This window comes from Ambystoma mexicanum, chromosome 1p (assembly GCF_040938575.1).
Source record: "Ambystoma mexicanum isolate Mex_15411 chromosome 1p, UKY_AmexF1_1, whole genome shotgun sequence".
Classification (NCBI taxonomy): domain Eukaryota; kingdom Metazoa; phylum Chordata; class Amphibia; order Caudata; family Ambystomatidae; genus Ambystoma; species Ambystoma mexicanum.
Window position 1 is genome coordinate 1,239,514,512 of NC_090921.1, and position 27,342 is coordinate 1,239,541,853.

The 27,342-nt window shown below is 45.7% G+C and overlaps 1 protein-coding gene and 1 long non-coding RNA gene across 6 annotated transcripts in view; one reads left to right on the forward strand and one right to left on the reverse strand.

Annotated features, from left to right (window-relative positions):
- Window positions 1-27,342, forward strand: part of LOC138452408 (myelin-associated glycoprotein-like) — a 655,309-nt gene that overhangs the window by 342,569 nt on the left and 285,398 nt on the right. For all 5 annotated transcript variants that reach the window (XM_069604971.1, XM_069604972.1, XM_069604974.1 and 2 more), the window contains one exon: window positions 7,593-7,889. In XM_069604971.1, coding sequence (XP_069461072.1) covers window positions 7,593-7,889 — 297 coding nt within the window. The remainder of the gene's footprint in view (window positions 1-7,592; window positions 7,890-27,342) is intronic.
- Window positions 1-27,342, reverse strand: part of LOC138452464 (uncharacterized) — a 431,049-nt gene that overhangs the window by 230,908 nt on the left and 172,799 nt on the right. The window lies entirely within an intron of this gene.

The window sequence follows — 27,342 nt, forward strand, 5'->3', positions numbered from 1 at the left end:
ACACAATGATTTCTCTCCTTTGAGGCCACGGTCAGAGTGCCAAGTCCACACCAACTCATTTGGGGTCAGACAGAGGTAATGTGAGGATATTTTCCAATATGTCAGGGTCCTTCATTTCTGAGCCACTTGACATCACTCGACGTTCTCACTGCGCTGTACTTCACTACCACTTCTAGGTCCCACCGCGGAAAGAATCTCCCTGGTGATTGGCTTAACTAAGCCCATTCACACCTCGCTAGCAAGGCTGTTTGAAATGCACCATGGCCCACCCCCCAATAAAACCAAACATTTCCTATCAGGGATCATATAGTTGGGAACCTGAATGGGGGACATCACAGACTGACAGTACATTATATCAAATATATACAGTTATTTATATTTCTGTGGTCATGGAGGGCAAGGTTGAGTTTTAAGGTGGAGAGGCGATACCATGTGAGGATAGGGGGTGATTTTTAGGGCCTTGCCTGAAGTCCTGAAGAGTGCCAATATTCTTAAAATCAGGAAGAGGGGAGTTTCAAGGGAAAGGGGCAAGAAGGGTGGAGGAGTTGGAGACAGTGCAGCAGGGGGGCAGGCAGCATGGTTTGGCATCACAGTGTGTAGGGTGGGAAGTACCCAGTTAGCCGGGTGGGAGGGGCGTGGCTCCATCCTATGAGTGGATTTAAAAACAAGGCGAACGAATCCAAAGAGGGATATATGATGCCTGGAGAGACCTCCTGACTGAAGGCAATGGACAGGGTTTGGGTCTATTTGACCTAAACCTAAAACATTTGACCTAATCACATTTGATCTAATTTATTTGACCTTTTTTCAGTATAAAATGCAGGGGCTGACCCCCCACAACCCTCCCCCAATTCCCCTCTACCTAATCTATACCCTTACCCACCCCCATATATATATTTAATTACATTTGACCAAAAAAAGGTCACATAAATTCGAACAAATATTTTAAGTTAAATGTTTTTAGGTCAATTATGCTAATACCATGCACAGAGGTGGGAAAAGAGCATGGAAGAGTGTAGGGGGTTGTCGAAAGTACAGCTTTCAAAATGTAGTACTTTGTTGAAGTGGCAAAAGCCCAGAAGGAGACTAAAGCATAAGTTAAGTCACCTGAGGACAAGTGTGGAAAGCAAGGTGAAGGGTAGGTGCATCTTCCACATGTTTAGTAGGTTTATCCTAGCAGCCGTGGAAGAAGAGGTACATAGACAGGAACGAAAGTAGCGTCATGTTATCTCTTCCCCTGCACCTTCACTCCTGAGACAGTCCTAGCCCTACTCCGAATAAAAGGGTGCTTGCAGGTGGCTGGGTGGCAGAGTAAGATCAGTCAGTGCCCATGCTCCCCAACTGAGGGGAGAGTCCTTCAGGGTGGTGATGCCTGCTATTTCCATGGTAAAGAAAGTAAAGGGGTTGTGGGGGAGCGACAGGCTGCAAACATTTCACATAGCGTTATTCAGCAAAGCACATGTTGGGAGTAGCTGTGATTGGAGCAATTTTCAGTAGACCAGCAGCAACTTGGGAAATATTGCACCATTGCAGCATTTTTACCAGAGCTCAGAAGCATGACTTCCGTGGATGGAGTGGAGAGACTATTTCACTGCAATAATGGCAAACATTTTACTGGGCAGCCAAACAATGCGCTTTTGCTCCCATCTTTTGTAGCTTCAGCCCAACAATCATGCACACATGTACCATCCATTCTACTGCGTTGCTGTGTCTGACCGCCTGCACACTAGACCTAGTTCCAGCTTTAGTTCCGGATTACACCACCGGTATATAGGTTGCAAAAGGGAGGAGAGGTGGGTAATAGAAATGGCACGAGAAAAAAGTAATAGCACCTAATGCGCTTGCCTCATTCTGAGAGTGTGTTTGCATGCCCACAGGACAGGAAGCAAACTAACGCCGAAACAGCAGTCCCCAAACATAGATATGATATGATAGTTTATTTATATAGCGCCTATACACAATGTGTTTCAAAGCGCTTCAAGGCAAGGGAGGGAACAAGGGAAAATGCAATTACATTCTTACAGGTCATGAACAGTAAGGATGTGAAATTAACTATCGTACTATGTCTGATGACATTTCAGATAGTGCAAGAGATAAGACATAGATAAGGAAGGGAGCGGGAGAATGGGAAGGAAATGGAAACAGACAGGCGACTACCATAGTAGGCCTGACGACATTTCTGGTAGAGCCGGAGAAAAACAAAAGGTGAGGGAGAGGGGTGCAGAAAGGGAGGAGAGGAACAAAACAAGTGACTATCGTACTAAGCCTGACGACATTTCAGGTAGTGCTGAAGGTGGGGGAGGGACAAGTAAGGGGAAGGGGAGGAGACATACGAGGTTGCTATCATACTAGGACCAGGGACAATTCTGATAGAGTAAGTGCATAGAAGAAAGTAAGGGGAGGAGATAGGAAAAGGGAGAAAGGGAGAGGAGGAGAGAACAGAGACTAAGCAGTCAAAAAGAGTGGAGAAGCAAGAGGGGAGAGCGAATACAATTGCAGAAGTGAGTAGTAACACATAATGTTGCAAGCCAGGATACAAGATGAAGATGGGAACAACATGATTCAGGGCCACCATGAGTACAAGATGCAAAGGAAGTCCTGCATGAGAGTTGAGAAAGGATGACACACCGTGAATCAATGAAGTCCATAAAAGTCAAATCCAGCATTGGCCACAAGAGAGTGATGGTGAAACCAGAATGCATCAGGACAGACTCCTGCAAAAGTAGGCCGGAGGGGGAGCAGGGTACAAGAATCAAGCAAAACAGGCAACACCTGTGTACGCAAAGGGAAGGGGGCACAAGGGAACATCACAGGGGGACCAGAGGAGGTGGGGATGGCCTGTGGGGACAGAGGGAGCAAACACATGTTGGTGCATGCTTACCTGCTGTCTGAGCAAGGGGTCAGGTCCTACGCCCTCCTGGTCAAAACCGGAATTGCCCTTTTCTTCATCAGCCTTTCGCTTCGGACGCCCGGGCTAGAGACGCCCTTGATCTAAGAGTTAAGTGCAAGCAGGAAGGAAGAGGCAGGGCTAAGAGGATGGTTGGTGCTTAGGCCAGGTGACCTAGATACCCTTGCACCTGCTCCCCATCTGCAAAGGAAAAGAGGCTGGAGAGCTCCTTAAGTAATAGACATTTCACCATTTAGGATTCTCCATTTCGCAAATATTCTATAGTAGTTCCGGCCCTGCCTCCAGCTGGGAAAAGGTGTAGCCCTTCCCATCATGTAGATATAGCAGAATAGCGGAGTACCAGACTGATTCATTGAATTGTTGGTATCTTTAGAAATGACTGAATGCACAAAAACCAAGATAGAACTGACTGAGTTTTTTTGATGAAATTTGGTAGCCACTTTGTATATTTTAAGTACATAATAGGTGGGGGTGGGGTAAGGGTTTTAGTTAAGGTAAGGAGGGCGAGGTGAGGTGGGGTGTGGGGGTCTCACCCCGCATTATCCCCCCCCAAAAAGTGCAAAGAAACGAAAGTAGTTTTTGTATTTTGCTATAAACAAATTTGGTCATTTTTCCTTTTGCTTTTTATTTTCGGTTATTTCATGGACAAGCTGAATTGTGTACTCCCACACCCTCAAACCCAACCCTTGCAGCCCACTCCAGAAGGACGGATATTCTGGGGACAGATCTTAAAATAAAAACCTATTCCTTGCCTTCAGTTGAAGCTCTTTTTAGGAGTAAGCCCCTCTCATGAATGGGTCTCTGTCCATTGGATTCTTTAGTGTAGGGAGGACTATTCCTCCAGCATCCAAACCTCCCTTTTTGCCACTTGTTTGATGTCAGACAACCTTGTAATTCTGCTCAAAACTAATTTTCCCTCTAGGTCAATACGTGCAGACAATATAATCTACCTCAAATACTTGCGTTACCCCAATAAATAAATGTTGTATTCTTTTTCAACTGTTCCCTTTTTCATTGCATATGATTAATAGCCACTGATTAGCAATGCTGGAAATCCAATAGCGTTTTGTTCCGGGTGGATTAGGCTCCCTCAGTTGCCGATTAATTGGATCAAATGGCATTCCCTACCTCTCAACAGCTTGTTCCCCTAGGGTTACCCCAGTGCATAGGTTCCAATTTAATGTCCATCATAGTTAATATCAACTTTACATTGTCATTCGTTCTGTTGAGGACCTCCATTGAGGCCAGCAAGGTTGCTCCGTCATTGGATATGGACAGCGGCATGCCAATTGAGGAATGGATATATAGGTCCAGGGGTTGCCCTTACAAGTGTGTTAAGATCTGGTATACGCGGTAAAGTGATGAATGAGCCCAAGACTGCCACTTCTCGCGCTAATGTCTGTCTAAATTGGGTTTGTCGCTCTATTTCTATTGTGATACTGAAGAAATGTTTTTGTTAACTAATGTGGCCAGTAATATCGAATGAGTTATTGTACATTTGGCCGTGGTTGTTCAATTTATCTGTACAACGGGCTGTTACCTTTGTTAGTGTTTTCTTATTATAAACTTAATAAAAAGATTTGTAAAAAGAAAAAAAAGAAAAAAACAAAAGATTGCTCGGTCATTCCTGGACGGCTCCATCTCTGACCCTCAATGCAGTTGTTGCTCCTTGCCCCCATCTCTCATGTGCAAGGATAATCTGGTACTTTAAGAAAGCCTCTGTGCTTTTGGAGAGGTGCTTTTGGATTTTCTGACGTGGTACGGATCCTCCAATAGGACCTTACCTTCAAAGAGAGGACAAAGTGAAACCTGACCATCTCCTATGCCCAATTCACTGATTCAGGTGTCTTCCTGTGGTCTAAGCAGCACTTCCATTCTGTGCCAAACTCCCTCTGGTCAGGCTGCTGCAGGGCTCACTCCTCACTAATACCAATCCGCGTGTCTTTGCTGCCCAAAATGGAAAGACCAACAGAGGGGGTTAAGCTAAAGCCAACTGCAGATTCTCTCCCACGCCTGAGCCCTGACAAGGCACAAGTTTCATCTGGGATCCCTTAACAAGACACTTCCACAGCCACTGATGTATCACATCTCCATCCATAGTTGGATCCATTCTGGGGTGGCCCTGTGTTTTAGAGATCTAGGCGAGGTCTTCATCCGCTAGAGACCATACAACAGAAGCACCGCTGGCACGAACATCACTTGATACGATCTTCATCATTCTTCCACCACTGCAGGGTTTCTCCACCCAGTGACCCTGAAATTGCAGCCACCTTGTGCTAGCTTAATGAGGTTGCCGTCAATTAAGAAGGAGGTGTAGTTGGGTCCTAATTTATTTAGGTTAGTGGGGGTACCCAGGATGATGAGGTTTGTTTTATCATCATTCAGGCATAGACCATGCATGGCCATCAATGCCTGGATGATGATGTACACTCTATTTACCAAGGCCAAATCCATGTCGTGATCCCCTGTAAGTGGGAGGAGGATCTGAGTATCATCTGCATAGTTAGCGTAGGTGATACCGAGATGGTCCAGATCATCGAAAAGGGGCTTGGTAAAGATATTGTACAGTATGGGCGAGACGCAGGACCCCTATGGCACCCCGCAGGTGATAGGTATGGGATCTGCCACTGCTTAGGGCGAGAAGACCCTCATTGATCTGCCACTTAGGAAGGATCTAACCCAGGTTATGGCATCTTTGGAGAAGTGTGCTGCTGTGTCGAGATGGTTGCATGGGATCGTATGATCTATCAAATCGAAAGCAGCTGAGAGGTCTAGGAGGAGCAGTAGAGCTGATGTTCCGCTGTCTCTAAGCTTGTCAACTTGGGTTTTTAGGTCGATGAGGGTGGTCTCAGTTCCATGTTGTGGGCGTAAGCCTGACTGTCTGGCTCCTAGTAGGTGGTGTAGTTCCAAGTATTTTTGAATTTGCATGTAGGCCACTTTATCTAGTATTTTTAGAAGGAAAGGGACTGTTGTGATTGGCCTATAGTTAGTGGGAGTTCAGGGATCAAGAGTAGGTTTTTTTAATAGTGGGAGTACCCACGATCCTTTGAGGTTAGTAGGGATGGTGCCAGTGGCAAAGGACACGTTGATGAGCTTGGATATGAAAGGTGACAGGTCTCGAGCCGTATCCTTGATGAGTTGTGCTGTGCAGAGATCACCTTATCAACTTAGAGAGGCTAAGCATTTTTTAAAGTACTTTGTATTTTTAGTTTGTGTATTTAGAATTGATTCACATGCATTCGCTTGGGTGTGAAGTATTATGGATGTTTAATCTAAATAAACAAATTATTGGTTGATTGACAATTATGATGAGTGGAGCTAGCTAGTCCACAGCCCCTGCTTGTTGACAACTGATGAAGGAGATGTGGAAGGAGATGATTTGTTGACATGTAGTAGAATTATTATAGTGTTCTCTTCTAAACCCTGGGTACACATGCTGAGTAACAGACGTCTGTGTTGATGCTTGAGAAGGGTTTGGCGGTGGGGCCGATGAGACGATATTGACCCTGATATAACCAATTGTCTTGCAGAAAAATGCCATCACAGTTATTTTGAAGCAGTGAGGCTAAGTTGCACCTATGTTAATGCCACAAGTTCTCTGTATGTGTGGAGCCGTTCTCTATAGGAATTCTCTATGTCCAGGATCATGGCTCTAAAGTGGCAATGTATTGCTCTGGAGCAGGCAAACTTACAACCCTAGACATGTATCAAGTTCTCCCAAAATGTCAGAAGTGCACCATACAAGATGCTTTTACATTAGATAACTAAGAACAGGTCTGAGCCTTATTTCTTTTTTAAAAAGTGTAAATTGCATTGAGAGACCGCCTATGTTTATACTTTCATGCACTTTATCCCCAGCATGCAATTTTCATCGTCTGCACCATGATGTGCAAAAAAGTGTTACATGCCATGTTCGTGCTTTTTACTGCTGAAAATGAAAATGCCACATGCCATGTCTGCATGGCAGACAAACCCTCACTGGATTCCTATGTAATCCGCTTGCTTTTAGCAAGGGATAAAGGCAGGCGGATTTCATAGGAATTTTGTGTTTTTCTGCCAAATAAAAATGACATGCTGGCGGAAAACCAATCTGTTTTGCCAGGCGGATCGTATAGGGACGGCACGTATAGTCATGCTGTTCCATACCCCACCTCTGCCTACCAAAACATTGAAACTACCTACCTCCGGAGAGTGAAAAGAGGTGAAGAGAAGTGAAACACTTTTACACCTGACTTTCACACCTTTTCTTCCACTCTGGAGGACTCAAACATTTCTTTTTATCCGATCGAAATTTTCGCTAAACCAGACGTTATCCTTCATGTTGTCTGTTTGATATTGTGGGGCTCAAGAGGTGATAGTTAATAAAGTTCTGCCCATACCTTCTTCCTAACTGGAAAGGATTTTAGCTGGTTTTATCAATGGCAAGTCTCCCTATGGACTAGAAAAACAGCGGCTGGTGGACTTTTTCCATTCAAGTTGGGGGATTATTTTCCATCGGGCATTTGCCCTAAATTAACCAATAATTTTGAAGAGAATTAGGATGAGATCAGAGGGGGTTAAACCTTGAGATGTCAAATTCAGGGGACAAGGACTAGATAAGATCAAGGCAGTCATGGATAAGGAGGACAACGCCAAGCCAACTTTGTTCTTTCATTAATTCAAAGCTCATATTGTCTTTTCACAGATAACCCCAGTATACTTTCTCCGGATGAAATCATTGTGGGATCGGTGGCAGAGCTCACCTGTTATGCGCCTGACAACTGTCCTGACATGAAGCCCATTGTGACCTGGTTCAGGACGGAGGGTCTAGAGCAGCAGTCTGTGTTTGGGAAGCTTCAAGAAGACAATTATATGTGGACGATGATGTCTCTCTTAAATTTTCTTCCCACCCATAAGAACAACGGCCACACAGTGGGCTGCAAAGTCAACTACCCCAACACATCGCTTGAATATGAAGCCTTTACAACGCTGGATGTGAAATGTAAGTGATGGAAACCACTGTGGCAATGGATGTAAAGTAACTATACTATTAATACTCATTGATACGAGTACAATTGCAGAATAATGAGAGCACCCCAAAAAATGTGTCAAATTCAAACATCAATGTAATTATTTTTGTGTGATATACTCAATGGGCCTCATTCCAACCCTGGTGGCCGCGGTATGAATGGTGCCGTAAGATACCGGCACCGTTTATACCGGCCTGCCACATTACGAGTTTGCTTGCGGGTGGCGGTATGCATGTCTGGTCTGGCCAGATGTGCATACCGGCACCCGCGAGCAAACCAGTATGCTAACAACGAACCCGTCATTAACGGGTCCATTGGTAGCATCCTCCCCATTCCCATTGAGCCCTGTGGGGGCTCAAATGGGAATGGGGACGTACTGGGTCTGGGTCAGGAAAATGGGATTTACCAGGCCCACAAATGTCAGAATAGCCTGGTAAATCCCATTTTTCGGGACCCGGACCAGAGATTGGAGGTAGCCATGCCGCTAAAAACGGCGTGGCAACCTCCAAACTCGTAATGAGGCCCAATGTATATTACTAATTGGTAAGCACAAGTAAATCCTATCTGATATCTCAAATTGGAGAAACGTGTGTACAAAAAGACATGGGAATGAGAAATTCTTCTTTTGAATGCAGAGAATAGTATTTTGAGATATTAGTCCTGTCCAAATTGCTGCCAGCCCCCGGTTAGACAAAGTATTCCTCAAGTTAGAGAGCCATGGCGCCTTCTGCACATGGTCCAACCAAACAGTATCACAAAGTATAATTCTGCTGACAGCGCTCTCTTTATTGTCTTAATATTCTTGCATGAAGGTGGCATCTGTTAAACCACCCCTCTTTGGCTAGATTCCAGGTTTACTAGCTATTTTTCTTAATTGATTTACTGTGCCTAATACATTTTCCTGTTGTTATTGATTCGAGTGGAGGGCATTGTTTAGATTAGCGAGTAGATACTCACCTTTCAGGATTTCTTGTGTTGCCCCAGAAGCTCAAAATCAGAAATGAGGTAGTAAAAAAGGTGTGGTTGCATTAATGGGAGAAAAGGCTTCTTACCCTGTCAAGGGATATGGCTGTTGTGACTCAGGAAAACTATTTGAACTCAGATGTACTTCTCCAGGATAAATATCCTATCAGACCATGTAGCATCATGAAGGAGCTGCGGAATTGCAAACTCCTCTCGTTTGGACTATTTGACAAGTCTCTTGAACATCTTCATCAGTTAAGATACATCATTGCTTTGTTGATAGGAAACTATATTCATTTACCAACAATTATATACTTCATTTCACACTATATTTGACTGTATGCTCAATGAAGTCCGTATTGGGGGTCTCCTTATGGTAGCATTATTTTCATAGGGTATCCCTGTACATGCTACAACTTCTAGTTTGTGCTGCCTTGTTTCTTTTTGTTTTCCTGTCCTTCTCTAAGGATGACCTCTGAGGCCCTCCCTTTTTTATAATATATACATAGTCCACAATACGTGAACCAATGAGACCTTAAGATGACTCGCCAAATAGTAAACACATCAAGCCTCTGCAATAAAGATACATTGGGCCTCATTCCGAGTATGGAGGTAGTCATGGCGCTATTTGCGCCATGACTACCTCTCAAACCGGGTCCGGGTCCGACCTGGTTCAATGGGAACTTACCGGTCCATTCCGACCCTGGAGGGACCGGTAAGTCCCCATTGAAAAATCCATTCCCCATTCCCATTTGAGCCCTCATAGGGCTCAAAGGGAATGGGGAAGTAGCTAATAACGGTACCGCAATTTGCGGTACCGTTATAAGCTCTCTGGTCCCTTAGCGGCTCCCGCTAAGGGCACCTGGTAAAACTAGGCGCCCATTGCGGGACCCACTAAGGGACCTCGGAATAGGGCGCAAAGTGATTACCGGCACCAATGTCCTTAACGGTGCCCGGTATCCCTTTGCGCCCACCTCGGAATGAGGCCCATTGTTTTCATTATAACACAGACATTTATTTTATGGCAAATCTCTTTTATTAAAATATGGGTAAAACTTTTTATGTTTTACAATGTTATTGTCAGGATGTGAAGGATGACTCCTACACCTCAGGTAGGAAAGTGAACTTCTTCACTAAGTTCCAGATTGACAAGGTGATACCACAGGATAAGTCCAAGGTAAGTAAGTAGGAAGGTACAAGAAAACATCCACCGGCCTCCACTCTCACAGTCTGTCTCACTCCAACTGATATTCATGGAACTTCAAGGGGTACTCACACCACAACATTCCACCAGCTAACATTCCACCAGGCATTCCAACAAGCAACACTCATGCAGGACCACGGCAAGGGAGACACAAAACACACATCTCCCTCCTTAACAAAACCAAGGAACAAGGCACGGAATGAGCACAAAGGAAACTGTTAGGGAGAATTCTAATTTCTGTGCTAATTCCCTTCAACCTTAGAGACCCCCAGCTCTTTTGCTGGATGTAGGACTTTTTTTTAATTTTAACCCTGAAGTGAGTAAGACCTTTTTCTCACTCTCTCATGTGTTTTTATCTTATTTGGAGTTTGGGTTTTCACTGTTTTTGGAGGCTGACAAACTCCATAGGCATCTGCCTTTGGTATGGTGACAGAGTGACCCAGCACCTTCAGTGCAGTGTCACTGGGAAATCCTTTAGATTTCTCATAAGGTTTAAATACCTTTTCTTGTGTGAACTACAGTTCCCAAGAATAGTAAAGTCAAATTGACTTGACTTACCTTTTCTGTTTGTAGGCCCAGCACACACCATTTTATGTTGAGTGCTGGGGGGGTTACCTAGTAGCCCCTTAGCCTACAGTCCAATGTAACATTTTTATGTTACCCTCACTACTTTAAATGGCTGGCGGCAGTGGTTTACTTTTTCCTACCATTGTGCTTTTCTACCGCAGGCTGAACCCTCAGCTGCAGTACAGCACCCATGGGTGACCATTTTGTAAAAAGGGCCCCTGTCTTCTTTTTCACCATTTTCTGTTTGTGAGGTCTTTCTTGGGTTTTACTCTGTGCGTTGAGACAGGTTTGAGCCATTTGTTTGTCTTGCCTTTGGCGGGCTTCAGCCCTGAAGCCCGCCCCTGGCTCCAGGGTGCCTGGAAGGACAGGATGTGAGGGAGGTTCCAGAAACTCCCCTGTCCTCTGTCTCTAGGAATGCCTGAATCCAACTAGTCCTGAATGGAGGGCTGGCTTTCCTTTCGGGACAGCCACCCTGCTGTGTGATTGACAGGCTAGGCTGTGCATCAATGGGAGAAACCTGCTTAAAATGAGAGGATTTTTTGGGACTACAGGCAGAGTTGACCACTGGGTGAAAACCCCCATGAAGAAACCGTGAACAAAGCTTGCTGCAACCTCCTGGACCTTTGAATTGCTTGGTGAAGACCTGCTGCTGTGCTGACCTCATTTTTCACCTCGACAGAGAAGCTCCGGACGGAAACACTTCTTCCATTGGGTTAGTGGAACCAACTAACTCAGAGACAAACTCCACTGGACAACCAACCCCGACTTGCTGTGACTCTCCGTTGCTCTGAGAGCCCAATGCCTGGGGTCAAGTGTCCGTAGTCGAGTGCAATGTCTGCCACAGAACGGATCTGGCTAGAAGCTCCAGGAGACTCCTAAGGACCCTCCAGAAGCAGGACTTCCAGATCCAGAGTCCCCTCACTAGAGTGCAGAACCGAGGGAGCGAAGAGAGTCCAACCGGTGTCAGAGATCCGCATTGGTGCTGTTTGCTAAGTGCTGAAACGGCAAAATGCTGCTGAACCGAAAAGAACCCGTAGCTGCCGATGAGCTCCCAAGTACCGCCGCAGGAGCCCTCCAGACATCCTCTCTCTTGTCCCCACGACTGAGGCTCAGGAACCAGGGTCTGCACCACTGTAGCAAGACGGAATCCAGATGGAGCACTCCTCTTCCTACCAGAGGTACTGTTTAGGCTTGGGGTACTTATCTTATTGCCTTTAGCTGCACTCTTCTCACTTGGGAATTGCATTGGCTAACATTTTTGAGTTGACTTCAACTCCCTCCTCACAAGTTTAACAGCTTGTGGCCCTACAAGTGATTTTTCAGAACTCTCTAACTTTGTGCAAGACTTTGATCCAAGAAGTGCATCAGATACATAGACTGTGTTCCAAATGACTCTGGCTCTCCTGGCTCCCTAAAGGCACTCTTCTAAAATCCATTGACTCTGATAGTGTTTGTCCCTCATAGGTGGTAGCTTGTTGTATACTGGTACTGCTGGGAAAGGCTTCTCCAGACTTCATTGGAGGATTTAGTTGTCATCACATTTACTGAGAAACTGTTCTAACCTTTTTTACTTCCCTTAACATTTCCTTTCTACAACTCTGAATCTGCAAAGTATAACAGTGTAATATATAAATGCAAATACTATCCTTGTGATTGAAGTGAGCTCCGGGTTTAAGAGAAGTGTATGAAGCATATCCAAGATTATTCACTGGCTTGTTTGATACTGTAAAGTAATTTCCAAAGTTTATTTGTATTGTTACTACCTTTTGCCTTTTTAAAGAATGCTTATTTAAAACTGACGTTAAAGAAATAAATAACTATTTATAACGAAAACCTTGAGTGTAAGTGTTACTTGGTTACTTGTATTTACGAATTTCAATTGTACAGAACATGTATCCCTCTTGAGATAGGCATGGCTGCTCAGTAACTACCAACTTGTGTATTACAGACCTATACCAAAAGGTGGGTTACCTAATATCGAGCAGAAAAGTGTTGTGTAGTCTCACACAGTGTGACTGCACCAATTCTTACCTAACAGAAACACTGTCTGGTAATGGTACCAAAGCATGAAGGCAAACACCACTCTGGGCACAACCACTACCAATACCACTCACTTCATTCCTAAGAACAAGGAGCAATGCTCCCACCAACCTCATTCCCACAGCAAACTGCAAAGAATACAGGAGACCACCCAAGTACACTCTCAGTCTAGTTGCAGGCCCACAAAAGACACTCTGACTAAGAGAACCAGCCCAACCACACAACTCACCTAAAAAACCACAAAACCTCCAAACGGAACCATCAAGCATTACACCACCAACAACCGAGGTGCACTGAACTACAATGCACCCCTCAACTACAACAATGCCAATGCAATCCTAAAAATGTTCTAGAGCAGAGAGCACAGACATCCACTCCAGTGCAATAGGAGGCAGAGCAGACCATCCTCAAAAACGCAGATGTACAATTCCTCAGGGTCACGGGCAGGCCCCCCTGACCCAAGTGCGGGTGTCCAACACCCAAACTCCACTAACATGAAAGAGGCATGGCTTCATGACCCCCCAAGTGCAAGGTGTCCAACACCCCGGATGGCCCTTGGCCAGGTCAGGCTCTCCAGCAGACACTGCACCAACACTACATCCAGGTCAAGCCTACTAACGGACACTGCACTGAACAACACATACACCTAAGGGGTGGGTTGCCACAAACCCAACAAATGGCTCTCTATGCCATAGGCTGGGTTTTACTACACAAGACATACAACCATTAGGGCCTCACTACACAAGTAAAAGCAAATTGAGCATACAAAGGCATGGTAAATGAGAGATAACTACTGTAATCAAGTCTATGGCCCTGAGCTACAAAAACCATAACATTTGTGATGCTGTGGAGGCAAACATTGTGCTACACAACATACATATATAATTCATAACTTTGTTGTCACCATTAATTACTTCCAGACATAAAATGAGGCAATGAATATTACTAGAGGCCGGTCATGTTTGCTTCTCACTCACAGCCAGGGATCCCAAACATCTGCAACAGCAACCTGCACCCCTAGGCCATATCAACTCCTCCAGACTTAGAAAATCCCACCAGCAAAATTGCCCAGATCAGTTAAACACGGATCTTGTATGCAGATACAGGCCTCACATGACATCATAAGCTAAACTGAATTAACAGTCCTCAGGTAAGACAAGAACACTCTAACTGAATCACCAACATGGGTAACTGAAAAACACTGCCCGCACCTTAAATGCCAAAGATAATTAAACTGCTAAGCACAGTAGAGGCCAGAAGAGAAACGTTGCCCATACATATTACATGAAACACCCTTGAAAGGCTCTGCGACAAGCAACAGAGTCTAATTTTGCTTGACAGATAACTGCAACTGGGGCCATCTCCAGCTGCAAAAATGAAAACTGATGCCACAGTAACTTAAGGGTGAATGATACCATCACCACAGAGCTGAAGTGCGGCAGAGCCAAACCTCCACCCTGTTTCTTTTTCCCACATGCTGCAACCCTCGCCTTCCTTTTCCTCATGGCAGGCATCACTGGCATATCTCTCTGAACCTTAATGCTGTGACACCAGCCGTGTATGGCACTGCACGCTGCAGTGCATCGCCATCCAGTTCTCAAGCATCCGCATCCACACAGTTCTGCGTGGACCACTGCAGCAGGGTCCTTTACTTGAAGCAAAGCCAACGTCCTCAGAGATGCAGTGTGCCGCGCATGGCAGACGTTCGCAAACATCATCATGATATTCAAGTCGTTCGAGAGTGCGGAGCTCGAATGTTGCTTCCGACACCCCTGAACCCTCTTCTCAGCCATCCTGAAACTGGGCGCCACGTCGCCCGGCACCATAGCCCCCCTGGAGGAAATCCACTCCTCTTCATGCGCTCAACACTGCTGGCCAGGAGTCAAAAGCCAAGGTAAGAGCCCCCTTCCTTCTGATAATGAGTCGGGCTCCCTGGGATACCTCACTCTTCTCTATGCTTTTCCACTCACAAAATTGCCACTGTTCTGGTAAGTCTCTTCCTCAAATGCTCCATTATAGCATTAGGTCAGCTGCTTCATGGGACAGTGGGTGAACCAGACCCCTCAAGGCTGTCACAACAGCCTTCTCGTTTGTTCTCCTTTGCCTTTACCAGGCCACTGTAGGACAGAACACTATCTCCTCACTGCCAGACTCCCGGTACTGCAGGATGGCCCCACTGCTCACATAGGCCCTCTTTGCTGCCCCTCGAAACCATGCTTGTCCTGCAACTGCAGAACAGCCCAACAGTTCACTGGGGCCCTGTTGCTGCCCCTTACAGCAGCACTCCCGTTGCCATGACACTGCAGGGCAGCCCAAAACAGCTTTCAAGGGCCCTCTAGCTGCCCCTCACAGATAAGCTCACGCGCCAGCTGGCCCTTGCCTGCCTTGTAACAGCTGCTGGACTCTGCAACAGGGCTCAGCTCACCTTTGGGGTTCTGGGGGTCAGTGTATGTCTCCTCTACTTGTCTCTCAACCCTCCATCACTCCCTCCCTCCCTCCTTCCTTACGCTGCTCTCTCTGGACTGTTGCAGGTTCCTGGCCCTCCCCTCCAAGCCAGCCCATCGCCATTGTTAGGATGTGAAGGATGGCTCTGACGCCTCAGATATGGAAGTGAACCTCTTTACTAAGTTCCAGATTCACAAGGTGATGCAGCAGGATAAGTCCAAGGTAAGTAAGGAGGTAGGTATAGGAAAACATCCATTGGCCTCTAATCTCACAGGATGTCTCACTCCAACTGACATTCATGGAACTTGAAGGGATAATCACATCACAACATTCAACCTGCTAACATTCCACCAAGCATTCCATCAAGCAAACATTCATGCAGGACCAGGACAAGGGAGACGGAAGACACAACAGTTATCAGTATACTAGTGCTTCACTGTTATAAATCACCTGTTGCTGTTTACTTAATGCAAATGAACCTATGGAAAAAAATCAAGGTCTTGTGAGCACTCGCTTGACTAAGGACTAGGCTATAGCCGCATTTGAGACAGTCCGTAGAAGGGGACTCCTGGGGACACAGGAACTCTTGCTCGTCTATGAGGGGGGTCACATAGAGCCGAGGGGAGCTTAGGTTCTCCAGGGTTGCTGCTTTTGGCAGCCCTCTGAGGGGCTCTGAGACCTGTTATCCGTACATACTTCTGGTGCCCCCAAATTGAGAGGGGGGAAAGAAGCATACCTGGCACCCATCGTGGGGTGTGATAAAAAAAAAAAGAACATGCCGATCAACAGAAAGAGCCTGCCTACCTGGGGCTACCCGCTTGATGACATGAAGGCGCTGGGGGTGAAACTACACAAAACACCTGTCAGTGATCTGTGGCACTCCAAATAAGGTAAGTGGTGTGCCGCATTATGGGGGAAGGGCTTCCGAAGTGCCTTTGACCTGCCACTCCCTGCCATATTATCTGCCTCTCTTCACTCCCTGCATAGGGTGTGGGGGCATGAATTAAAAGCAAGGATTGCTGCTTGTTTGCACTGTGTCCCTTTGCAGTGGAGGTGCTGTTCAAGTGAGCCACAATGCCTGATCCCGCCTCTGCCTTCAGCTCTCTTGCCCGCTGGCAATACAAGTTCCTCAGCGCCCGTTTGTGAAGAGGGCAAGCTTAGCAGATGTAGGGAAAGCTTCCCTGACCCTTTCTGGGCTACTGTACCTTACATGGCCATGCATGGTCGGGAAGGGAAAAAAGTTCTCTTCTGCCTTTGCTTCATGCCAAAGCAATGCACACGTGAGAAACAATATGCTGGCTATGGTTATCCTGATAGAGATTAAGTGTATGTCTCATGTCTGCCCATGTCAGTTATGCTTAAAACGGCATGTGGTATGAGCTGTAGACCAAGCCTTGTTGCTAAACGCACAGTGAGATGCTAACACTTTCATATTTAGTCAACTGCAGGCCACGAGATTTGCTTTTGCAATGTTAGAGTACAATAAATTGGAGGTTTTTTCCAATTGTGCGGGCTGAGCGCCAGCTGCCTTGAATGAGTCACACAAAAGGCCTCTTGTATAAACATTGGCCGTTCACCGCTATATAGTTTTTACTAGAACAAGAGCCAAGGTTCTAGCAGAATAGAAAACAAAAGATAACAAGGTACTGTGGAAACTACAAATCCCCGTCCAAATAGTAGTTTTTGATGAAGACATCCATGGCTAATATTTACACAAGAATGGTGATGTGCACTGAACACATTTTTCGGAAAGATTTCTAGTGACGAATGACGTTTGTATCCTTGCTAACTACTTACACAAAAAGATGTGATTCGCTGATATTTGTATTTTGAAAGCTTGTGAGTGCTGGAAGAACTTTGGTGATTGTAGACCCGAAAAGTATATAATACAGTAAGCAGGGGTGGTGGAGCTGGCAAGAAGACGAGGGGCTGATGCACATGGCTGGCTGGAGAAGGAGCACCGAAACTTTCCAGTTGGGAGGGGCCAACACCCTCTTTTTTCTTTTACTGGATCCTAAAGCTTACAAGTTGGCTTCTGGCTGTTTTGAAGCATTTGGAGTCCCTAAAGGGCTCTGCCTATTGACATTTGAGAAGAACTTGGATTCTATTTGAGCTGCTTGGGGAACAATTCTGTTTTTGCACACAAGGCAAATCAGCTCATCACCTAAAAGAGCAGACACCTTATTCTGTGTTGGCTATATGCTGGCGCTATTGATCCTAATGGACATTTCATTCTTTTTAAGCATTGTATCCTATTCTTGATGCTTTATTGATAAAAGGATCATGGTGCATTTTATTGTTGCTAAATGCACTGATATGTATTGTATCTATTGCACTGTTTTTATGGAATGTTTTGTACATTTCCGAAATAAACCTGAATACTTGACTGTAGGGTACCAACAACCTTTGAACCTGCTCTGTGCCACTGAAGAGCAGGAGCAGTAGATCAGAAGACTGCTGCAGATCAGAAGACAGAGAGAGGGCAGGTGTTCACTATACTTTTAGCATGGGGCTTTCTGAAAAGCGGTCTGGTTAGTAAACCACCCTCTCAGACATGGATTACCTGTATATTTTGTTAGAAATCAAAAACCCACAGCTTCCACACCGTTACCAGATGACAATCCTTCACAGATACTATACACAGTTATAATTAGTTATAATCATAGCTCACCACCCAAGTTGTAAACATTTTTTTCTGTTTGGGCTTAAGCCTGTTGGTTTTCTAAATGGAGAAAAGATATAGAGGTTTCCTTCTCCGGTGTTATGAACAGCTACTTGTGTTTGTTTTTTGTTTCACATTCTCTTTATTCCAGTTGCTAATCTGCCTTATATTTTCAGGCCAGTGATTTTGCTGACCTATTTTAAATGTATGCAGGTTCCCTAATGTTTGAGAACTTAGTGATGCCAGTGTATATAGATTCCAAAAGACTGTTTTATTGGTTACTCAGCTTTCCCTTCACAGCGCTCGAGCGCATAGTGCCTAGTAGTTTATATAGCCCCAGCCACGCACATTCTCCTTCTCCTATCAGCTACACACACCTGGGAGGATACAAGCAGTGTGCCACAATTCTCATTGAAAAGCATTACCACCTCATACTGTATATCATTTGTTTGGCCCTGGTCCTACTGACTTGGTTTGGTGACTATGTTTGAGGAACCCTTTACCACAGTGTATTGGTGCATGAGGGTTGGTGTATGAGGAACTTTTGTTTTATTGTGCTATTGAACAATGGGCATATGTCAAGATTTCTAACTACATGGTCAGTTCACTCCGATATAAGCATATACAAAATGGATACTACATTTTCAGAATGGGACTCATTGATGGAAGCGGTGCCAATCTGGCAGAAGACCTCTGCCCCTGAGATCTCCCTTCTTATGAAAGCCCTTTCACAACGAGGGAGTAAGGAGAAGAGACTCTGCGCTGTGTGAAATGGCCATGTGTTGGCCCATGGAACGCCTCTGCGCTGGCCACGTGAAAGAGTGAGGAAGCCTTTCCCTAGCTCGTGAAACATTTTCATGAGCTAGACTCTGGCTCCAGTGGCGGTCAGAAGTCTTTCATGGATCCATCTGAAGAATTGTATTGCAAGGCCTAGTTAAAAGTTCACATCTAAAGCGCAATAATCTTTATTTGAAGCTGGGTCTGGCTTTCACAGACCAGGTTGCCATCTAAACAGTTTAGATTTGTATCAGCTCAGAATATTGTGTCTGGGCCATTGCTGGAATGCATTTGAATTTATTTATTAAAAATATCCTCTCGATTGTGGGTGGTTGCATCCCATTACCCATGCACAGATGGTCTTTATTACATAACCGTTAATTCGTTTTGTTTATGGCTTTTAATTATACAAGTCTATTTTCTTATGATCTCAGCTAATCTATTGGGCCTTCAAACCCCCCTCACAATAAGGCAGAGTTGAACATGAGTTCAGCTTGTTGTCATATTCCCTGGAAAATCAATGGTTTCCTGAATATGAGAGGAACGCTTGTTTACTTCTTATTGTATTGACAGATATTCTTTATAAATACCATACAATAATGGCTTTCCTTTGTGTTCAAGGTGTTCTGAATGAGAATCACATTGCAATTTAAATCTGAAATGTTTTCATGTCTTCTTATTTAAATACAGAGGGGCTCCATTTAAACGACATCATTTAAGATTATAAATGGCAAGAGGGTTTGCTTTTGCAGGTTACATTTGTAGTGCAATTCCTAGGTTTTGCACTGTGCTAACCACAACACTTCTCACACATTTAATTTTGTCTTCATGTGTAGCAGGAAGCAGAAAGGTAAACTTAATGAAAACCCAGTCCTTGGGCCTTGACTGTAGGTTTTCGCTTATGTAGTCAAAGCAATGTTCCTCTTGTGTGGCATATCTGTGCCATTTGACGGATGTCATCCCCAGGTGCACCCCAGAAATAAGCAACCATCAGTCTTTGTTTCTCTTTTATTCTCCCCCACAACTGCTAAACCAAATTGTGTGATCCTGGGCACCAGGGCAAATAATGCAATCTCACTGGCCATTAAATGTAAAAATTGGAATCCATAAATGTGATTCACATTATTAAAATAGCCTCTCTTACAGTGGGGCAGATGTATTGATTTTGTGGACAAAATGGTGTCTACTGATACTCCTCTGTTGGTGACCCCCAGGTTTGTCCCCCGGAGTTGCATAATTGTAGCTCTGGTCATCCCTCAGTCACATATTACTTAATTTGAAAGGAGGATGTTGTCATGAACCATGGACATAGCCCCTTCTGGTCTTCCTCGTCCTGTTCCAGACGGAGAGTGTGCTCCTTGATACTTCCAACATGGTCGTGCCCAGTGCCGTGTTCCGTACTAGCCTGTACGTCGGACACGGCACGTTCTATAAATGGGCCACGCCCCGCGCCTCCGCGCGTCTCAACGATATCTCTAGGTAGTGTCTCGACGTGTGTGTGCTGCTCGACGTTACCCTTCCAAGTTCCTGGACAAGTCCCTTATTCTTTCTTCCCTTTTCCCCTGTTTCCAGTATCTCTTACCTTTCTTTGATCCTCTTCCTGGACGTCCTGGAATACGCGACTTCCTGGAACTTTGAACGCTCGCGCTGGAGTCAGACTCGACTCGCGCGCACTTATACAAGTCCCGGTCCGGCCGGGAGAAGGAGTCCTCCGTGGAACGCCACAAGAAGAGAACTCAGGTGAGCCGGGGGGAAACCTTTGACAGATTGAGACGCCAAACGATCAACACTGATACCGCTATGGAGAAAGCGGTCCAGGACCTCATGCGCGGCATGCAGGAGCTAACAACCGAGGTACAGAACTTAAAGGCAGAGAACGCAGCCTTGAAACAATTAGTGCTGTCACGTGACTCTGCCAATAAGGAAAGCGTGATACTGGGTGGAGTGGTAGACAAATACGATGGCTCGCCAAAATCCTTACGTGGATTTCTGGATTCCTGCTTGCTGCATTTTACATTCAAGCCCTATTATTTTTCAACTTCCAGGGCCAAGGTGGGCTTCATAATCTCCCACCTTACAGGGAATGCGTTGTCTTGGGCCACTCCCCTAGAGAACTCTGGAGACGTCCTCCTGGACGATTATGATGCATTTATCCAGGCGCTCAAGTCTATGTTTGACCGCCCCGAACAAGTGTTCAGCGCCCAGGAACGCATACTTGATTTTCGGCAAGGATCCCTGGATATGCTAACGTTCATTACCAGATTCAAACAGCTGGTAAAGGAGGCTGATTGGGGCCCTGAAGCGAGTTTCACCTTATTTCGCAGGGGTCTAAATGACGATATCAAGGATGAATTAGCTAGAGTGGCTCGCCCCAGTTCGTTTCAGGCTTTGGTAGATCTAGCCTTACAAATAGACTTTCGTATCCAGGAAAGAAGGGCTGAAAGGAAAAAGGCTAAGACTGCCTTTCAACGAACCCCTCCGGAGTCGACTGTGAAATCCGATCCTGTCTCAACCCCTGATAACGACTCCGAACCAATGCAAATAGGCGCCTTTCGTGGGCCAATTACTCCACAAGAAAGGATGAGAAGAATTCACACCGGCCTGTGTATGTATTGTGCCTCAGACAAGCATCTCGTTAGAGAATGTCCTTTAGCCCCTCCACAGCGTTCGGGAAACGCCAGCTCCCGGTCCTAGATGGAGCGAGGTTTCGGGAGAAAGATGTCTGCTCCACATCAATCACATCCTTGAACTCTCCTGGACAGAATAACCTGGTGGTGCTACAGGCCTTTCTATCGCCCTCCAAGCACAAGACCTATCCCATATTGGCCCTGGTGGACTGTGGAGCTATGGGAAATTTCATTGATCAAGACTGGGTTATCAGACACAAAATACCATATGAGTCACGGAACATTAAACAGCCGGTAGAAGCAATTGATGGGAGACCTCTCTCTTCAGGACCCATAACCCTACAGACAAAAGAGGTCCATCTCTCCATAAACCACCACCAAGTGCAAATTACATTCGACATCATCAAATCAGCCCATTACCCTATGGTTCTGGGCATGCCCTGGCTTCAAAGACATAATCCGTACATTAATTGGACAGCAGGGTCATTGTTTCTGGGCTCTGAGTTTTGTATGTCCCACTGTTTATCCCTGGATCTCTCCTTAACACCAGCTATAGAACATTCAGAAGAGCAAAAAACCTCACTCATGGTTTCCAACATTGTACAAGTCCCAGAGGTCTACCAAGGATATACTGATGTCTTTTCGACTGCCATAGTCCAGGCTTTACCCCCTCACAGACCCGAAGATTGTGCCATTGAGACAGATCCCTCGGCAGTAATTCCCTTTGGCAGAATGTTTATCCTTTCAGAACCTGAGAAAAAGGCCCTCCGAGAATACCTGGGCATCAATTTGGAAAATGGCACCATAAGACCCTCAAAATCTCCAGCGGGTGCCTCATTGTTCTTCGTTCCTAAGAAGGATTCCAAGGAACTCAGACCCTGCCTCGACTACCGTGGTCTAAATCAATGCACCCTCAAGGATCGGTACCCTCTGCCTCTGATTTCAGATATCATGGAAGCTGTCAGAGGCGCCGTAATATTCACGAAGTTGGACCTCCGGGGTGCCTATCACTTAATCCGTATCCGGGAAGGGGACGAATGGAAGACCGCCTTTAGAACGCCCTTTGGTCACTTTGAATATCTAGTCATGCCCTTTGGATTAGCTAATGCCCCTGCAGTTTTTCAACGTTTCATGGATAGAGTGTTTTCTGACATGCTTTTTCTCTTTGTCATTGTCTATCTAGACGACATTTTGATTTATTCCAAGGATCCCTTGAAACATGAAGAACATGTCATGGCGGTACTACAACGGCTCCGTGAAAACAAGCTCTTGGTCAAACCTGAGAAATGTCTTTTTCACGTGACTTCAGTTCATTACCTTGGATTCATCCTCAGCCCAGAAGGAGTTGGAATGGACCCTTCAAAGGTAAAGGCCATACTGGCCTGGCCTGCTCCTGCATCGGTGAAACAGGTTCAGTCTTTCTTGGGACTTGCTAACTTTTATCGAAAGTTCATTCGTACCTTTTCTGAGCTCGTCCAACCGATCGTTGCTCTGCTGAAGAAGGTTGTTCCCTTCATCTGGTCTTCCTCGCAAGAGAAGGCTTTTCAATGCTTGAAGACAAGATTCACGCAAGCCCCTGTCCTGGCTCAGCCTGACTTAGATCACCCTTTCATAGTGGAAACGGATGCCTCCAACCATGCCATAGGAGCAGTCTTGAAACAGGTGCTTGAGGACAAGATGGACCACCCAGTGGCTTACCTCTCTAGAACCCTAACAACCAGCGAAACCCATTACTCCGTCCTGGAAAAGGAGCTGTTGGCAATCCGCCAAGCCTTCACAGAATGGCGACATTTACTCCTGGGTGCTAGATATCCAGTCCAGGTCCGTACGGACCATCGAAATCTACAAATTCTCCAATCTATGGAGTGCAGGAACAGTCGTCAGGCGCGTTGGGCCTACTTCTTCGCCCAGTACCAATTCCAAATCACTCATGTTCCTGGATCACAAAACGTGATTGCGGACGCCTTGTCCCGACGTTCTGACTATTTAACCACTGAAGATAGGACCTATCCTACAATGTTTCCCAACACAATCTTTATAGCTGAAGCGATCAACCTCTTGGAAGAGATTCGAGCCAAAACCCAGTCCTCTGACCTCTGGAAGGACGTCTCTAGGAAGAATCCCTGGAACTTAAGAATCAAGGAAGGATACTTATTCAAGGACAATGCCTTGGTCATTCCCACACCGAAACTTCAAAATAAAATAATAACTCTCTGCCATGATACTTTTCATTCTGGACATCGTGGTGTAACCAACACGCTCCGTTTTATACAAAGACAGTTTTGGTGGCCGGAAATGAAATGCAAGGTACAAGAGTACATCAAGACCTGTACTGTCTGCAGTCAGAATAAGCACGACAATAAGAGACCGGCGGGCCTTCTATTGCAACCTACACTGCCAACAAGACCATGGGAATGAATAGCTACAGACTTCATCGTGGAATTACCACCTTCCCGGGGTTACACGACCATCATGGTAACCGTAGACTTGTTTACTCATATGGCACATTTCACGCCTCTCTATAAACTTCCTTCCTCTTCAGAGCTCGCAGGAATTTTCCTAGAACACATTTTCCGTCTTCATGGACTCCCTTCCAAGATCATATCGGACCGAGCACCGCAATATATTTCACAATTCTGGAAACATCTCTGTCGTGTTCTAGGGATTCAATGCGCTCTTTCATCTGGATATCACCCACAGACCAACGGGGCCACAGAACGTGTTAATCAAACCCTGGAGCAATATCTTCTTTGTTTTGCAACCAAGGTACAGGATGATTGGTCTCTCCTTATACCCTTGGCCGAATTTGCCTATAACAATTCAGATCACTCAGCGATCAACGTTAGCCCCTTCTATTGCAGTCAAAGTTTTCATCCCTCCGTATTACCTTCAGTTCTACCACATCCAACTCCAGTACCTTCATTTGATTCCTGGATTGAAACTCTCCTCAACATCCACAAGGAAGCCAAGGAACAATTGGGAAAGGCCCAGATTTGCACTAAGCGGTATGCTGATTCCAAAAGAAGACCAGCACCCTCCTATTCTATTGGTGACCAGGTCTGGTTGTCCTCGAAACTATTACCACGACATCTACGCCCTAGCAAGTTAGCCCCCCGATATTATGGTCCATTTTCCATAAAAGAAATCATCAATCCTGTTTCTTATCGGCTCAAGCTACCAGACTCCTGGAAGAGAATACATCCAGTTTTTCACACTTCTCTACTCAAACCCTACATCCACTCCACCCGGAAAACCGGCAGACCCAGTCCTGTGATTGTGGACAATCAGCTGGAATATGAAGTATCCAGAATATGTGACTCCAGGTACAAACGGGGTCGGCTTCAATACCTGGTCGAGTGGAAAGGCTATCCTCCTAGCGAGAGAACATGGGAACCACTATCCAACCTAAACACCCCTCGATTGCTGAGAAGATTCCATCTCATACACCCTGGCAAGCCTGGTGGGACGGGGTTTCGGAGGAGGCATGCTGTTATGAACATGGACATAGCCCCTTCTGGTCTTCCTGGTCCTGGTCCAGACGGAGAGTGTGCTCCTGGATACTTCCAACATGGCCGTGCCCAGTGCCGTGTTCCGTACTAGCCTGTACGTCGGACACGGCACGTTCTATAAATGGGCCACGCCCCCGCGCGTCTCAACGCTATCTCTAGGTAGTGTCTCGACGTGTGTGTGCTGCTCGGCGTTACCCTTCCAAGTTCCTGGCCAACTCCCTTATTCTTTCTTCCCTTTTCCCCTGTTTCCAGTATCTCTTACCTTTCTTCGATCCTCTTCCTGGACGTCCTGGAATACGCGACTTCCTGGAACTTTGAACGCTCGCGCTGGAGTCAGACTCGACTCGCGCGCACTTATACAAGTCCCGGTCCGGCCGGGAGAAGGAGTCCTCCGCGGAACGCCACAAGAAGAGAACTCAGGTGAGCCGGGGGGAAACCTTTGACAGATGTCTCTTTCTCATCAGCCCGTCAGTGCATCACACATTCTGGTGTAGCTGACTGATTTCAGCAGAACCAATATTAATGTACTCCCCTGTTGCTGCTGACCACCAGAGTTGCTCAGGCCAGCCAGAGCTCTGCCTCACAGGAGAATGAGTGAAGATCTTTGGAATGGCCTGCTATGCTATGCTACTGAGTCTTGTACAGCTCAATGTCTGCCGTTTTTAATGTGTCTAGGTACTTCAGGGTTTTCTAGAGGTGGGTTATGGGACTAGCGTAGGAGCAGGGCAAGGCTGTTTTTTTTCTCCAATATTCTGTGCAGGTCTGAAAAGATAGGACCCTCTGTGTTGTGTACATTTTAAACATTTTGTGAGTTGTCTGGAGGAGTGGTTATTGTGTGCTCCAGGTTGATAGTGTACATTGTGTGTGTGGTTGTCTGTTGTGCCTGGTAGAGTCGTGGTTAAGGAGAGTGTGGAGTGTTGTATTGACATAGCTGTGGTGGGTTGGTGTGGTGTTTCAGAAGGAAATTTCGAGTAGACACATGGGTCTTTGTGTGGTGTACGTGTGTCTGAGTGCTGGAGTTATGTGTCGAGATGTGTTATCTGTTTGGGTGGGAGGCAGGAATGACTTTGAGTGCGTTGTTGTTACCATACCTTGCAGAACAGACCTGCCAACAACTGATACAACCTTGCTCGTTTTGGAAACATGACAGTTGGTCAAATGCATTTGCTTAGATCCATTAAAAAAAGCTTCCTTCGGGTTTTATGCCTTGTAATGCTATATTATGTGATGTCAGGGTAAGTCATGCTATGCCATGTTACACTATGCAATGCCTCAAGGCCGAGGCCCACAATTTGGAATATGTTGCTTGAAGGCCTCTCTTCTGATATCTCAAAGATACTCCAAATTTAGCGACACTCTGGCTCAAATGGAATTATACTACAATTCAGATGGTCATGTACAATGATCTAGCAGCTGACAAAGTCAAGCAAACACAACACCACAACCACGGCAATACCCCGCTGGCAAGTACCAATTGAAATATGCATTTTGTCCATCAATCCTACGCGGTTTCCGGGCAGTGCCAGTGGCACAATGTAATTGCAACATTTGGTGCTAACTTGACACTAGTTCTCCCCAACATTCCTTGGCGGAGAACACCCTCCTACAAGCAAGTCTCTGAAAGGAGCCCCTCCCCCATTTTAAGTGTTACCCCCACACCCAGCGAAGTTTTGGTTTAGTTGTGCCCGGGCGCCACAGGTACCAAGTGTCTGAGGCACATGCAAATGTGCATTTATTTAAACACAACCCAACTGTGGCCTTGCTTCTCGCAGGAAAAGGAGAAGAGTTACAATGGATTAAGTGTGTTCAGACATCTGAAAAAAGGAGCCAGCACCCTGATGTGCAAGGGAGAAACCCGAATTGTGAGAATGTTTCTTTAATGTTCGTCCATTTCTCACCCACAAGTTCCACGGTCCTTCCTACATATCGTTTCATTTCTCCCTGCGCCATATTCTGGTACTTTCTTTCGCAAAGACATTCTTTTCTTCCTTTTATATTTCCCTCTGCGTTTCTCAAAATCGCTCGCCGCCCTTCTTCCTGGTGACTCATTCCGCAACAGCTTGTTTTCCTGTGCTTCTCAGTCCCAGGACTCGCCATCTGCAGCTACTCTTCCATGCCAGGCAGGCTTCACTTTAGCAGTTTATTCTGGATATTGATTACACCCATAAAACGTTACCACCATGCCCTCACTCCTAGCCGACTTGTTAGAAGCATAAATAAAACGTTGGCAAGAATCATACTTACAATGTCAGACGGGCTAGCAGCAAGGAGTACAGCATTAATAAGCATACAGTACAAACAGTGTTATAGTAACACGCCCACCAGGAGACTACTTAATGGCATGTGTAGTCCATGCCAAGTTCATGAGACACTCGGGGCCTTTTTAGCCAACTATTCAATATACAACAATACATATTAATACAAAATAAATGGGAGAAAACCTCCTATACATGTTCATCTTTGCAGCCAAGCATTCTTAATAAACGTAGCTCAACAGAAATGTTTCTGGTCATGTAGGGGCAGTAACAAAAAAAAACATGGTTACACTGTAGTTTACACACCTGTCTCCTGATAACATAGGTACTAGTCATTGCTTCCTCCCTAGCATGCCCGCACTTAGAATTGTGAACA